Source organism: Lutra lutra, chromosome X (assembly GCF_902655055.1).
Source record: "Lutra lutra chromosome X, mLutLut1.2, whole genome shotgun sequence".
Lineage (NCBI taxonomy): Eukaryota > Metazoa > Chordata > Mammalia > Carnivora > Mustelidae > Lutra > Lutra lutra.
Window position 1 is genome coordinate 20,562,089 of NC_062296.1, and position 15,047 is coordinate 20,577,135.

At 38.4% G+C, this 15,047-nt stretch overlaps 1 protein-coding gene across 3 annotated transcripts in view; it reads right to left on the bottom strand.

Moving 5' to 3' along the window:
- Nucleotides 1–485: 485 nt before the first annotated feature.
- The window catches only part of SLC25A14 (solute carrier family 25 member 14), a 32,488-nt gene continuing 17,926 nt past the window's right edge, over nt 486–15,047 (bottom strand). For all 3 annotated transcript variants that reach the window (XM_047716589.1, XM_047716588.1, XM_047716590.1), the window contains exons 8-11: nt 10,166–10,290; nt 8,618–8,753; nt 1,874–1,954; nt 486–924 (exon numbers count right to left, since the gene is read on the bottom strand). In XM_047716589.1, coding sequence (XP_047572545.1) covers nt 883–924; nt 1,874–1,954; nt 8,618–8,753; nt 10,166–10,290 — 384 coding nt within the window. In that variant the 3' untranslated portion in view covers nt 486–882. The remainder of the gene's footprint in view (nt 925–1,873; nt 1,955–8,617; nt 8,754–10,165; nt 10,291–15,047) is intronic.

Here is a 15,047-nt window from a genome sequence, read left to right on the forward strand (position 1 = left end):
CTCTGTTGTGTTTCTTAAATTCCACATATGAGTGAGATCATATGATAATTGTCTTTGACTGACTTATTTCATTTAGCATAATAACCAATACCATCTAGTTCCATTCACAAATATTTGAATGCATACAATGTGCTAGGCACTGTTCTAGTACAAGAAAGTAGCCAAAACTTTTTGCCTATAAGAAAAATAGAACCTTGCAGATAAGGTTCTATTTTAAGCCTCTTTTTACACTTTATCTGTAGGAACTTCTAAATGAGCCACTTTATTCATGCTTAGAAAAGAACCATTTACCAAATGTTTATAAGTAAGTAGCATTACAACAAGTGACAGTGGGAAAACATGATGGACTTTGTCTATGCCCATAAATGCGCTTAAAGAGTCCAGACTCAATTTCATAGTAACCTTTAACAATTTCTGGAGAATGTAACTTAGATAGCTGGCAAAAGAGAAAGAAGTAAATGAAAACAAAGCCAAAGTGATTCTGCCAATAAATACTTTAATGAGAACCGAGGTGTGAAACATACACAGCAGTAACTGCCCTGGCCTATGCCTTCTGCTACAGCCCAAGTCTGGGGCTAACCAACTACATTTAACCAACATTTGAAACGAAGGCCATGGTGAATGTCATCCATCAGTATCCATCTTCACAGAAGATACCAATCTGGGGCCAGAGTGTCAATGTTAACACTTCCTCTCAGGGAAAAGTTAACATGGTAAAACAAACACATGAACAATTCTGAACCATCCTATAGTTCTTCCGCCAGGAGGTTCCTGGGAGACCAGTGGTTCAGTAAACACAACCTTGTCAAAATACATTAGAACACGGAAAAAGGGAAAAGAGTAGAAAGGCTGGCAGGGCTTGGCTCACATTTAATTCAGTCCTTAGATCTGAAGCCTCTTGAGCTGCTCGTATGTAATAAAAAACTGAAGAGTAAGTCATGGAAGATCACTGGGTTGATAATGAAAACCTAACTAAGTTCTAAAATTGTATATTACATTCTCTTACATTGAGGTATTTAGTCTGTGCTCTTTTGAGTTGCACTTGCTTAAGTCTTTTTAAAAACAATACCTGGCAAATCAAGAATGTACTGAGTTTCTACCATGTCCCAATTATGATTTAGCATGTAGCAATAAAAACAGATTAAAACTAACATACTTATCATCTTCAGGGGCAAACAGGCCACACACACAAACACAAACATACACACACATCACCACCACCACCACCACCCCGAAGAACATTAATGGCAACATATAATTCAATGCTAAGAGTAATTGTTACAGACTTTAGGTGATTAGATCAATCCCAAGGAGAGAGAAGAGATACTATCTCCCTCAACCTATAGTCTCCACAACAGCAAGGAACTACTTTTCAACCCTGCAATACTCACCACTATACACACAAACTACACACAATATGCAATTCATCTCTCTGCACAGAAGAGGCACTCAAACACAGCCACAGAAAGGAGATCCACACATGAGTAAAGAGCCCTACTGGCTTGGATTCCTTCACTCTGTGTTTTCTGTCTTATTATTTCCCCAGTTATTTTGGTCCCATATTTAGGAGTAGGAAATACAGACCACCTCAGCATGTACTTTCCTTGGGAAAATCCCAACAGGGCTTCCAAAACCTTAACCCCCTTCCAGATTTGGTTGTATGTGTTTTGTTTTAAAGAGGAAATTTTGGTACATCTTTTCTGCTGACTTGGTTTGTACTGGACTCCAGCTGAAAGTCCTTTCTCTACTTAGTTCCATCCTCAATGGTCACAATTAGAAAGCTTGAGTTTCTCACTTGACTAAAGGTGTCAATAATCAAATTTACCTGGGAGCTTGAAGCATCTGCTGTCATTCTCATATTCTAAAAGGATACAATGATGTTCCAGGGTCCAAGTCGAAGCCAGTTTGGCCAAAATCCTTTATAGAGTGCAAAAAATCCCTCATGTTTCCACATCTGAGGGATATAATAAAAAGTAGAGTGAATTCCCCTATTTACATCTGACAATGACTTTTATTTTAGTATTCCTTTTCCATGTCCCTCTCCAACAACTTATAGCTCCATGAATGCTGTTTTCCTAAAGACATACATTTTGAATTCATATATACTCTAAATCTACCTACTTGTTCAACAAATATTTAAGCACCTTCCAAATACAAGGTCCTCTTTCTTGATGTTTACTATATTCTCTTCTCTGGTTTGCTATCATTATAGCAATATTATTACTAGTATTATTATTATTAATTATAGTAAACCAGAGAAGTACCTGTGGTAGCCAGCCTCCAAGATGACCCCAATGGAAGCCACCACCAGTTATTCACACCCTTGTGTTACCCCTCCCACAACATCCCAAGAGAGGTCTGTGTCACCAAGAGAATATAGCAGTAGTCTGTCACCTCCATGTTGTGTTGTAAAAAAGATGTTTCATATCAAAAAGCCTTCTGCTTCTTTTTCTCTCTTGAATTGTTCACAGTAGAGAAAGCCATGAGGAGAGGCCCAAATGGTGAAAAAATAAGGCTTCCTGCTAATAGCCACATGGGATCTCTGAAGCAGATATCCCAGCTTCAGATGGCTGCAGCCCTAGCTTGACATCTGACTACCATCTCATGAGAGAATCTAAGCTGAAATCACTGAGCTAGGTTGCTTCTGAATTCCTGACCCACGGAACTGCAAAATAATAAGTGTTTATTATTTTAAGGCACCAACTTTTGGAGTGATATGTTATACAGGAAGAGAGAACTTATACAGCCCCTGACCTCATGGAGTGCACACTCCAGCAGAGCTGACAAATAAATACACAGATTGATGTATATTATATTCAGAAATGATAACTGCTAGTAGGAAAATGGAAGTAGAGTAAGGGAATAGGGAGGTGGGCAAGTCACTATCCTTCGGTTTCATCCGAAACATGGACCACCTCATGTAAATGCTTTCAGGATTACACGAGGAACAATGCAAGTTGCTTTGACTTTAGGTTTCCTGTTTTATACAGTGGGAAGCCCTACACATACCCACTGAGTGGTTGTTAAAATTAAATGACAAATTATGCACACCAAAGGTCATAAACTGGTGGTTTGTGCTGAATTCAGCCAACAGAAACAGTTCCTATTTAGTGGACAGACAATTTTGAAATACCTATTAAGTAACTCCCATATGTTAGGTACTACGTCATTGAACATGTCATTCTGCCCTTCCACTGGTGAAGTAAAATCCACCACTATACTAAGAAATCAATATATTTGGATAAGACAATAATATGAGAATCCAAACTTATAAATATTCCCTATATCATCCTATAGATTAAGAATACTCAAGATAATCATCTTTATTAACCACTTTCTTGAGCCAACAGTAAGAGAATAAGGGCACTTTTTATAGAAACAGAGTGGTAATATGCCTCCCCCCAATGGATTACCAGCAAATGCTGAAGGTCTTAGACCAAAATTAACATTGGAAGTTGTCAAATTCAGTCAAAATAAAGCCCAGATGAAGATAACCTAGAATTAGACTACTAAAATGGCAAGGGACCTTAGAGATACAATCCAATATAATAAATATAATTAATTTATATATTGAATTATAAATAGTGTCACTTTCCTGCCTGATGCTCTCCAATGGCTTCCCTGTGGATTTCATTCTAATTGTACATTTTCTTCGATGACCTGTAGGATCCTATACGATTCAGCCTCTGCCAGTCTCTCCAGTTTCATTTCCTGCTACTCTCTCTTTCATTTACCACACTCAGCCACACCACCCTTCTTTTTTTAACCCTTGAATATATCCAGTTCATTCCCAACTCAGGGCCTTTGTACCTGTTCCCTCTTTATGAAATGTTTCTCTCTCTGATTTTCATGTGGCCACCTTCTTCTCATCATTCAGACCTCTGCTCAAATGTCACCTCCTCCCCGCCTTTTCCTGGCTAGCCTAGCTGAAGAAGTTCCCTACCGTCATTACCAAGTCACTGTGTCATGCTCTGTTAATGTCTTCATAGCATTTACTTCTTCCTGAAATTATCATTTGTGTGTTTATTGTCTATCTCCCTCAACTAGAATATGGTCCCCAGGACAAGAGGAACTACGTTTGTCTTGTTCACCATTATATCCCTACCACCTAACACTGTCTACCACAAGAAAATTTCCAATAAATACCTAAATGAGTATTTGTTGAGTAAATGAACATACAAACACAGTGAGGATCTCTAGCACTCCCATGAGCCATACGAATCTTTAAAATGCTCCAAAACAGTGACCAACTCCTTTATTCTAATTAGGATGGGGGGTCCACTTTTGGGCTTCAGGCAGTTGTGTGAAAACAAACAAGAAATTCTGTAGATAACAGAGATAACAGACTACTTCGTAAAGTTATGTATCCATTCAATAAATAATTTGCTGGGGATAAAGTGATTAAGATGCACACAGCCCTGCCTTCATGGAACTTATTGTCTAGGGGACAGACAGACATTAAAAGCAATTACAATAAAATGTAACAAGTATAAATAAATGTGATATAATCATACAATGGAGGAGGCATAAAAAGGAAAAACACAATGATAAACACTACAATGTGAATGAACCTTGAAACATAGTAAGTGAAAGGAGCCAGTCAAAAAGGTCACATATCCTATGATTCCAGTTATATGAGACATCCAAAATAGGCAAACCTACAAAGATAGAAAGTAGATTAGTGGTATCTTAGGACTGGGAGGGAGGGAAAGGGGGGTGATACCTAAAGGGTACAAGGTTTCTTTTTGAATTCATGAAAATGTTCTAAAATAAACTGTGATGATGATGGTCACACATATCTGTGAATATACCAAAAGCCACTTTGCATAGGTAAATTTTATGATATGTAAATTAGTTCTCAAAAAAGATGTCTTAAAATATAATAAATGTTGACAGAGCAAGTACAAGAAACTATGTACACATAACCTAGTTCAACAGTCAGGGAAAGCCTTTATGAAAAAGTAATCTGATCTGAAGAATGAATAGGAGCTAGCCAAGTGAAAAGGATATTTAGGCTAGGGTGGAGGCATCTAACAAAGTATGCGGCATGGATGCAAACTTAGGAATGAAAGAAAGTCTACCAGTAGAAATTGTACAAGCCATCTGGAATGTAAACAAAGGTAGCAACAATAAAGCTGTAGAAGGAAAAATGGGCCAAATCATATAGAGCCTTGAGTCAACCAGAGGCCATTCAAGGGTTTTAAGATAGAGGTGACAGGGTAAGATTTGCTGCTGTTTGTTTCTATGTCAGAGATGAATGTATAACTCCATTCACTAGTGCTCTGGGACTCTTACTGATGAAAAAATAAAGCATGATGTGATTATATAATGACAATATCAAGCAGTCATTATAAAGAATTTTAACAGCAAGTAAGTGAATGAGCGAGTAAATATAAGCAAAGGCCAATGCCAATATTAAAATATGTTTCTGTCAGTACAACACAACATGGTGGTTATAGTATAAACTTTGGAATCAGACAGACTCTGGTTTAAGTCCCAGATCTACCACTTATTAGGTATGTAATCTTGGGCAAATATTTAGCCACTCTGCTTGTTTGTAAAAACGGAAAACATATCTACTCCATAGGGTTGCTGTGAGTTAGAGGATATACCACAGTGTGTGGCACATAATAAGCATTCACTAAATGCTACCTATTACTCTATTATTGCCTTATATCTATTCTTAACCAACCTTCCTAAAAGAGTATTTTACACTTGTCTACTTACCCTTCATTCCTATGTGTTTATCTGTCTCTATGAGAAGTGTCATGAAGGCTGAAACTTTTTGTTCACCCAAATTGAACAGCACTTGGCACATATGACTTAAACATTTTTGTATTCAATGAATAATTAAACACACTCTTCAATGCGATCTAGCTTTTGCAAACATCAACCCAACAACCTCCTCTAGAACATATTAAATCCAACAGATATTCTGTAGTCCTTATACTGGATCTCTCTGTTCCAGTTGGCATTAAATAAGTACTCATCTCTTCTTGAAACTCATTACTCCCTTAACTTCCATGACTTCCAAGTTTCCTCATTATCTTTTGATGGTTATCTTTCTGTGTCTTTCCTAGGTTCCCTACCTGCCAAGCCCTTAGCAACTGGTATTCCCCAGAGTTATTTCCTTGACCCTAACTTTCTCCCTATGCCACCAATTGTCAAGTGGAAGGATAAGCATGGCAGAAATATTAAAGAGAGGCTTTTACCAAACTCTACTCCCCAGAGTCTAAGAATCACTTCCTCTGTGAATCACTATTAATAAGAGTTCATAATACTCTAGTGTGCTAGAAAGGCAAAACAGTTAGGAGCTCCTCTACCTTTTCTCCTCGGTCTTCCCCTACACAGGTAGGTAATATCAGTACACTACTGATTCCCCAGGCTCTTATCTATATCCCCAAAATCTTCCCCGAGTTAAGACCAAGATATCCAAATAGATCCATTGGGTGTTCCTCATGCCCTTCGAACTAAGTGTCCAAAACTGTACTGTCTACCAAAAAATCTGCTCCTCTTCCCATGATGCCTCTGTCAACAAGTATCACCACATGCTCACGAAAACAAACAAAAAAAAAAGTGAAGTTATCTCTGACACCTCCTTACTCCCACACTCCTCTACACCCAGTCAATCGAATCCTATTGACTTTATCAACTAAATTATTCTCAACTCTATCCCACTTTCTGTATCCCCACTATAATGTTCAAATTCAGGCTTCATTGGCTCTAATTTAGATTACTATAAAAACCCTTTAATCGACTTCCCTGTCTCTAAGTCAGTGTTTCTCAAAGTGTAGTTCCCAGATTAGCAGCATCAGTATTTCCTGCAAACTGGTTCAAAATGCAAATTCTCAGGTCCTACTCCAGACCTACTGAATCAGAATCTGGTGATGGGGCCTCTGGTGAAGGGTCCCAGCCAGCCATCTGCATTTTAAAAATCCCTCCAGGTAATTAGGTTGTATATTAATGTCTTAAGAACCACTGCTCCAGGCTTATCCCCTTAGATTAATGACTTTCCACCTTAGGTCAACACTACAATCACCTGAGGAGTTTTTAAAAATACTTTCAAAAATACTAAAAATACTTTCAAAAATACTAAAAATACTTTCAACCTAGGTCCTACCCCCAGAAGTTCTGAGTTCATTGGTCTAAAAGGTAGACACGGAACTATGATTCCAATTGTGCATGGAAGACTGAGAACCACGGTCTCAGATCCAGTCTCTACAAAGCCAAAGTGATCTAAAATACAAATCTGACTTGATTAAAATCTTTCAATAGCTCATCAAGTAAAAAGAAAAAAGCCCAAGCACCTCAGCATAGCATTCAATATCCTTTATAACCTAATTAACCCTTAACCATTAACATGAGAAAAGCAGTATAGTATAGATGTTAAAAATGTTGGTTTGAAGCCAAATGGGCTGAGTAGAAATCCCACTACTGTGAAACCTTGGGCAGGTTAGGGCTTCAGGATCTACCTCATCAAGTAACCGTGAGGATTAAGTAAGTGAATATATGTAAGTCTCACTAGGACAGTATCTGATATACAGTAAAGCATTCAATGGACATGAGTTACTATTATTCAAGATGCCACCACCTACAGGGAGCCTATCCTAAACTTCCAAATTAGACTAAAATTCCCTCCCATAGGTCCTTGAGTTTATCACTTACCAAGCTGTGTTAGTTATGTGTTTGTACACCTGCAGTACACCTGTATCTACTAAAATGGTGCCTGGTAGACAATAAATGGTTGTTAAACTGAACTGACAGCAGCAGAGAAACCATACGGAAATGTCGTATTTTAGCCGCAAATTTGCTTTTTGTAGGATGATCACCAGGGATTACATAATACATTTATGATACTTGGCTTCCTACAAACATAACAGCAGAAACTTTTCAAAGGCAAAGTGTAAACAACAGCACAATACTAAACTGAAACTGAGTACCGGATTTTCTATTACAAGGTTTCCATCTTGTCTGAAGCAGGCAAATGCAGGACATTTTAAGTCCCTTCTATCAGTAATTCTACATGGTGCTATCAATAAAATTATCGTGTAGTCTCAAGCATTCAAACTGGAATAATAATATGAAGGATCAATATGTATCAGCAGATTGCCAAGGAGATAGCTTTTCTCCCTGGAATTTACTCTGAGAGGCTATTAAAAATATACATAATGATGGGGAAGGTATGTGCTATGGTTGAGTGCTGTGAAATGTGTAAGCCCTGATGATTCACACACCTGTACCCCTAGGGCAAATAATACATTATATACTAATAAAAATAATATTTAAAAATTTAAAAAATTTAATATACATAATGATTCTTCCATCTTCAAAAGTATACATAGCAACTAAGAATAAGGACTGAATGTCTGAGACATCAAAGAAAATTAAAAATGCAAACTAAGGGCGCCTGGGTGGCTCAGTGGGTTCAGCCACTGCCTTCGGCTCAGGTCATGATCTCAGGGTCCTGGGATCGAGTCCCGCATCCGGCTCTCTGCTCAGCAGGGAGCCTGCTTCCCTTCCTCTCTCTCTGCCTGCCTCTCTGCCTACTTGTGATCTCTGTCAAATAAATAAATAAAATCTTTAAAAAAAATGCAAACTAAGTCTACAGTGTTCATACCTTTAAAATTCCATCCAAAGTACCCTTGTAGAGGTCCACATGTCCCACGATTGCTCTCTGGTTCATCATGCGAGTTCGAACCACATCAACTGGATTGGAAGCCAGAGCCCCAGCCAACCCACATGTAAAGCTGGAACTAAAGGGGAAAACTTTTAGATAGACTGCCTCACTTCCAACCATGACTAAACAGAAATTAAGCCAAACATAAATGCATAAATGTACAATGAGTCAGACTCATCAGATAAAACCTAGCACTTGCCCTTTCATTACAATCTAAAAAGAAATATTTTCTAAAGAAATATCACTCAAGCTGTGAATTGTGTAAGACTGATGAATCACAGACCTGTACCCCTGAAACAAATAATATATGTTATATATTAAAAAAAAAAAAGGAGAGAGAAACATCACTCAAAAGTTAGCTCCACAGGATGCCTGGCTGGCTCAGTCAAGTAGATTATGCAACTCTTGATCTCCAGGCAGTAAGTTTGAGCCCCATATTTACTTAAAATCTTAAAAGAAAATCTTTAAAAAAAAAAAAGTTAGGGGCACCAGGGTGGCTCAACTGGTTGAGCTTCTGACTCTTGGTTTTGGCTCAGGTCATGATCTTATGGGCTGTGGAATCAAGCCCCTGGGCTCCATGCACCACAGGGAGTCTGCTTGGTGATTCTCTCCATCTGCCCCTCCTCTCACTCACTCACTCATTCACTCTCTTTCTCTAGAATGAATAGATAAATCTTTTTTAAAAAAAGTTATCCTTGGGGGCACCTGGATGGCTCAGTGGGTTAAAGCCTCTGCCTTCGGCTGGGGTCATGATCTCGGGGTCCTGGGATCGAGCCCCGCATCAGGCTCTCTGCTCTGCAGGGAACCTGCTTCCCCCTCTCTCTCTGCCTGCCTCTCAGCCTACCTGTGATCTCTGTCTCTCAAATAAATAAATAAAATCTTTAAAAAAAAGTTATCCTCTTCACTTTTTAATCCAAAACTCAGCCTTTTGGGGGGGGGGCAACTTTTAAGTCTAGCAAGATCCCTAAGCAGAAAGTACCACACATCACCTATTAGTTATATAAAGTTTTCATACCATAGCATCATACACCAAATGCATTTGAGCAGTAAAGTGTCACAAAAGTTGTAAGATGAAGAGAATGTAGGATGAGATTAGCAACAGTTTAAAGCCCCAAACTATGGTTTTGTTTCACTGGCCCTATAAATTTTCACTTTTTTCTGATTCTCATTGAGAAAAATTTGCTTTCTGATCCAAAATTAACCAAAGCAAACAACAGATAAGTTTAGATATAGAGACTATATATGAACAAACGCAAATCCTATAGACATCTGATATAGTTGTAATAGACACTGCTACCAAGTACCAAAGAACCCATAGCATCTGGGATCCCTATACAAGTACTGGAAGACTTTCAAGTTCTGGTGATAAGAAAGAGGTATTTAGACCATCTGCACCCATTATTGATTCTATATAAGGACTTCAGTGAAAGATTCCTTTTGTGCTCAAAATAATGGAAATACGGAATAAGTACAATACATCACACTTACACAAAGTGAGTTAAAATTGTGTCTCCCATCACCCCTGACAAGATTAAGTGCTTCTTTGTAATATCATAGACCGGTAGCTCTACGCCCACAACGATGGCAGCCCGCTGAGCAGTTGGGACGACACCCTGCAAAACATAAGTGATATTACACACTAAAGAAATATACTAGAAGTGACATAAGTCTAAAAGTGAACAAAATAGTTTGGAAGTTGCAAAGTGACATAAAAATCCAAATCTCAAGTACAGAGATCATCATTTCAAATCAATGGCTAATAGTGTAACACTTATAAATCCCAATTCACTTATTGTACTAAAAATAAAATCACTGGGGCACCTGGGTGGCTCAGTCGTTAAGCATCTGCCTTCTGCTCAGGTCATGATCCCAGGGTGCTGGGATGGAGCCCTGTATTGGGCTCTCTGCTCCACAGGAAGCCTGCTTCTCCCTCTCCCACTCCCCCTGCTTGTGTTCCCTTTCTGGCTATGTCTCTCTCTGTCAAACAAATAAAATCTTTAAAATAATAAAATAAAATAAAATCATTGCTATGACACCCAAAGCACAAGTAACAAAAGAAATGAAAATAAACTGGACTTCATCACAATTAAACACTTTTGTGATTCAAAGGATATCACCAAGAAAGTGAAAAGACAGCCCGCATAATGAGAGAAAATATTTGCAAGTCATATATCTGATAAGGAACTAACAGACAGAATGTATAAAGAACTCTTACAACACAACAATAAAAACACAAACAATCCAATTTCTAAAAGGGCAAAATATCTAAATAGACATGGCCCCAAAGATACACAAACGGACAATAAGCATAAGATGTTCAACATCATCAGTCTTTAGAAAAGGCAAATCAAAATCACAATGACATACTACTACACACCAGTAGGATGGCTATAATAATAATAATTTTAAAAGGTACTGGTGAGGATGTGGAGAAACTGAAACCCTTATACACTGCTGGTGGGAATGTAACATGGGGGCAGCCACTGGAAAATACTTTGAGAATTCCTCAAGGAGTTAAATACAGAATTACTATATGACTCAGCAGTTTCACACCAATTATTACTTCAGCCATAAAAAAGAAACGAAGTACTGATAAATGCTAAAACACTGGTGAAACTTGAAAACAGTATGCTAAATGAAAGAAGTCAATCACAAATGCCATATATTTCATGATTCTAGGTATATGAAATGTCAGAAATGACGAATCTAGAGAAACAGAAAGTAGGTTAGTGGTTGTCCAGGGATGGGAGGGTTGGGGGACATGGAAGTGATTATTGATGAATATGGGGTTTCTTCTAGTGGTGATGAAAATGTTCTAAACTTACACATTGGTGATGGTTGCACAAGTCTGTGAATAAACTAAAAACCACTAAATTGCACACTTCAAGGGGTACCTTGCTAGCTTAGTTGAATGTCCAGCTGGATTTCAGCTCAGGTCATGATCTCAGGGCCATGAAATCAAGCCCTGGCTTCCTGCTCAGTCAAGAGTCTGTTTAGGATTCTCTCTCCCTCTCCCTCTGCCCCTCCCCCTGCTCATGTGCTCACACACTCTTGCTCCCTCTCTTGCATGTACATGCACCTTGCTCTCCAAAATAAATCAATCCTTAAAAATTAAATACTTCAAGATAGTGAATTTTATGGTATGCAAATTTTCTCAATAAAGATGTTATTAAAAAAAAAATAAGACCATGAACCAAAAGTCAGTGGCAAGAGGAGAGCTTCCAAGTTTAATTTACAGAATTTTAGAGTGTGCAGAAAGACACACCAGGATGACAGCAAAGGTATAATGCAGCCAGGGAGAAGGGAAGGCAAAGGGGTACTTCCTTACAAGTCCTCCTGTGGATGCTATCAGCATTTCACTCACTAGCAGAATACCCCTATCACAAGTCATGTTACAACACAGGGCTCCTAGAACACTAAAAGTCAACATTTTTGAAGAATATTAATGACACAAGAAAATGCTGATAACATTAAAGAAGGCAAGACATATAGTATTATTCTAACTTCGAGGGAAAGGATATATGCATAAACACCCAATTTTTATAAAGGATTAGAAGGAAATACACCAAAATATTTTTCTTTATCTGGAATTAGGGTAACAGATAGGTTAATATTTGTTTTTAGGCCTTTCTTATAGTATTCACAATGAATGCTTTATTTTTATAACTGTTTAAATGCTATTTAAAATTGAAAATAAGGCGCCTGGGTGGCTCAGTGGGTTAAGCCGCTGCCTTCGGCTCAGGTCATGATCTCAGGGTCCTGGGATCGAGTCCCACATCGGGCTCTCTGCTCAGCAGGAGGCCTGCTTCCCTCTCTCTCTCTCTCTGCCTGCCTCTCCGTCTACTTGTGATCTCTCTCTGTCAAATAAATAAATAAAATCTTAAAAAAAATAAAATAAAATAAAATTGAAAATAATACACCACAGAGACAACTGCTTTCTTGGATACCTGTTATATTAAAGTGCTCAAACATCTATAAATTGCCAAACTCAATTTACAAAATGGAAGTGATATAATGATATAGCTATGCTATCACCAGGAGAGGTCTGATTCTGCTGATCAGGCTGGCTGGCCCAACAGTGCCTTTCTCTCTGACCCTTCCACCTGTACAACTGCGTCAGAAGATGATCTTCACAGAAGACAAACTTACTGAATAGTTAAGGCCCCAATCAGGAGCCCATGGGCCAAATTCAGGCCACAGACATGTTGTGTGTGGCCTACATAGTACTTCTAGAAGACTGAATTAGCTGTCAACATATTAAAAAACAGGATTCCCATCATGCATGACAGCTATGAACAGGGCAGGGGATCTCCAGTTCACCAGAGTTACCATCACTCTCTACAGTCTCTTCAACTCTGATATAAGTGCCAGTTACACTTCGTTACTGCATTTGTGCTGTTATTTCTTTTTTTTTATGTTATGTTAGTCACCATGCAGTACATCATTAGTTTTTGATTCACTGTTTGTGCCCAGTGCCCCATGCAACATGTGCCCTCCTTAATACCCATCACTGGGCTCACCCATCCCACCACCTCCCTCTCCTCTGAAACCCTGTTTGTTTCCTGTAGTTCATAGTCTCTCATGGTTTGTCTTCCCCTCTGATTCCCTCCCTTCATTTTTCACTTCCTTCTTCTAATGTCCTCCATGCTCTTATGTTCCACATATAAGTGAAACCATATAACTGTCTTTCTCTGCTTAACTTATTTCACTCAGCATAATCTCCTCCAGTTCCATCCATGTCAATACAAATGGTGGGTATTCATCCTTCCTGATGGCTGAATAATATTCCATTGTATATATGGACCACATCTTCTTTATCCATTCATCTGTTGAAGAGCATCTCGGCTCCTTCCACATCTTGGCTATTGTGGACACTGCTGCCATGAACATTGGGGTACATGTGGCCCTTCTTTTTTTTCCAAAGATTTTATTTATTTGGTAGACAGAGATCACAAGTAGGCAGAGAGGCAGGCAGAGAGAAAGGAGGAAGCAGGCTCCCTGCTGAGCAGAGAGCCCGATGTGGGGCTCCATCCCAAGACCCTGGGATCATGACCTGAGCCAAAGGCAGAGGCTTTAACCCACTGAGCCACCCAGGCACCCCAACATGTGGCCCTTCTTTTCACTACATCTGTATCTTTGGGGTAAATACCCAGTAGTGCAATTGCTTGGTCATATTTTTGTGGTGGTTCTATTTTTGTGCTATTATTTCTTACAATGGAGTTAGAAAATAAAATGTTTCCAGTACCTACCCATGTGAAAATCAAAAGAGAAAAATAAAACACTAATAAAGAAGACCATGTGTTTGGCAAACCTATTTCCTTGTTGAAATGAAAAAAATATTCCTGTATTTTAATATGCAAATACTATGTGTCTGTGTCAAAAGAACACATAATACAATGTACTTCACTTCTTTATCTTATGTGCCTGGATGAGGTAAGCAGCCTAGATCATAAAAGTAGCTATGCTCCATTCCTCAAAATATTAAACACCGGAATTACCATATGATCCAGCAATCCCACTTCTGGGCATATACACAAAAGAACTGAAATCAGAGTCTTGAAGAGATATTTGCATACCCACATTCAGAGTAGCATAATTCACAGGAGCCACAATACAGAAACAACCAACCTGCCCATTAACAGACGAATGGATAAATAAAATGTGGCATATACATACAATGGAAGATTATTCAGCCTTAAAAAAGGAAGGATATTCTGATACATGTGACAAGAATGAAGCTGGAGAACATTACACTAAGTAAAATAAGTTAGTAACAAAACCACAAATATTATATGATTCCACTTACATGAGGTACCCAGAAAAGCCAAATTCATAAAGACAGATAGAAGGATGGTCGCTAGGGGTAGGGGGAAAGGGGGAGTAGTTGTTTAATGGGTAGGGAGTTCACATTTTACAAGATGAAAAGAGTTCCGGAGACTGGCTGACCAACACTGCTGAGCAGTATACTTAAAAATGGTTAAGATGGTAAGTTTTATGTTACATGTATTTTACCACAATTAAGATTTTTAATTAAAAACAAAGTAGCTATATTCCCCTGACAAAATCTCCCTGTTGTATTTATTGTTGTTTGTCTTTCCCTTAGCATTAGTTTATGAAAAATTTCTAGTTAGGTCCATTTTCTGGTTTTTTAAATTAGACTAATCAAAAACGTGCACCCTGTTATCAAAAAGAAACCTCACGGACCATTAATGGATGCTAAGAGCATTAGGTGAAACGTTATTAAATAATAGGATATATGCATGTTGCTAGAATGTCATCATACAGATTAATCCACTAATTACAAAAGGAAAAACTTATCTTTTATGGTGGTAAGATCTGGTGGACATTATCTTACCAAGTAATCAAATTC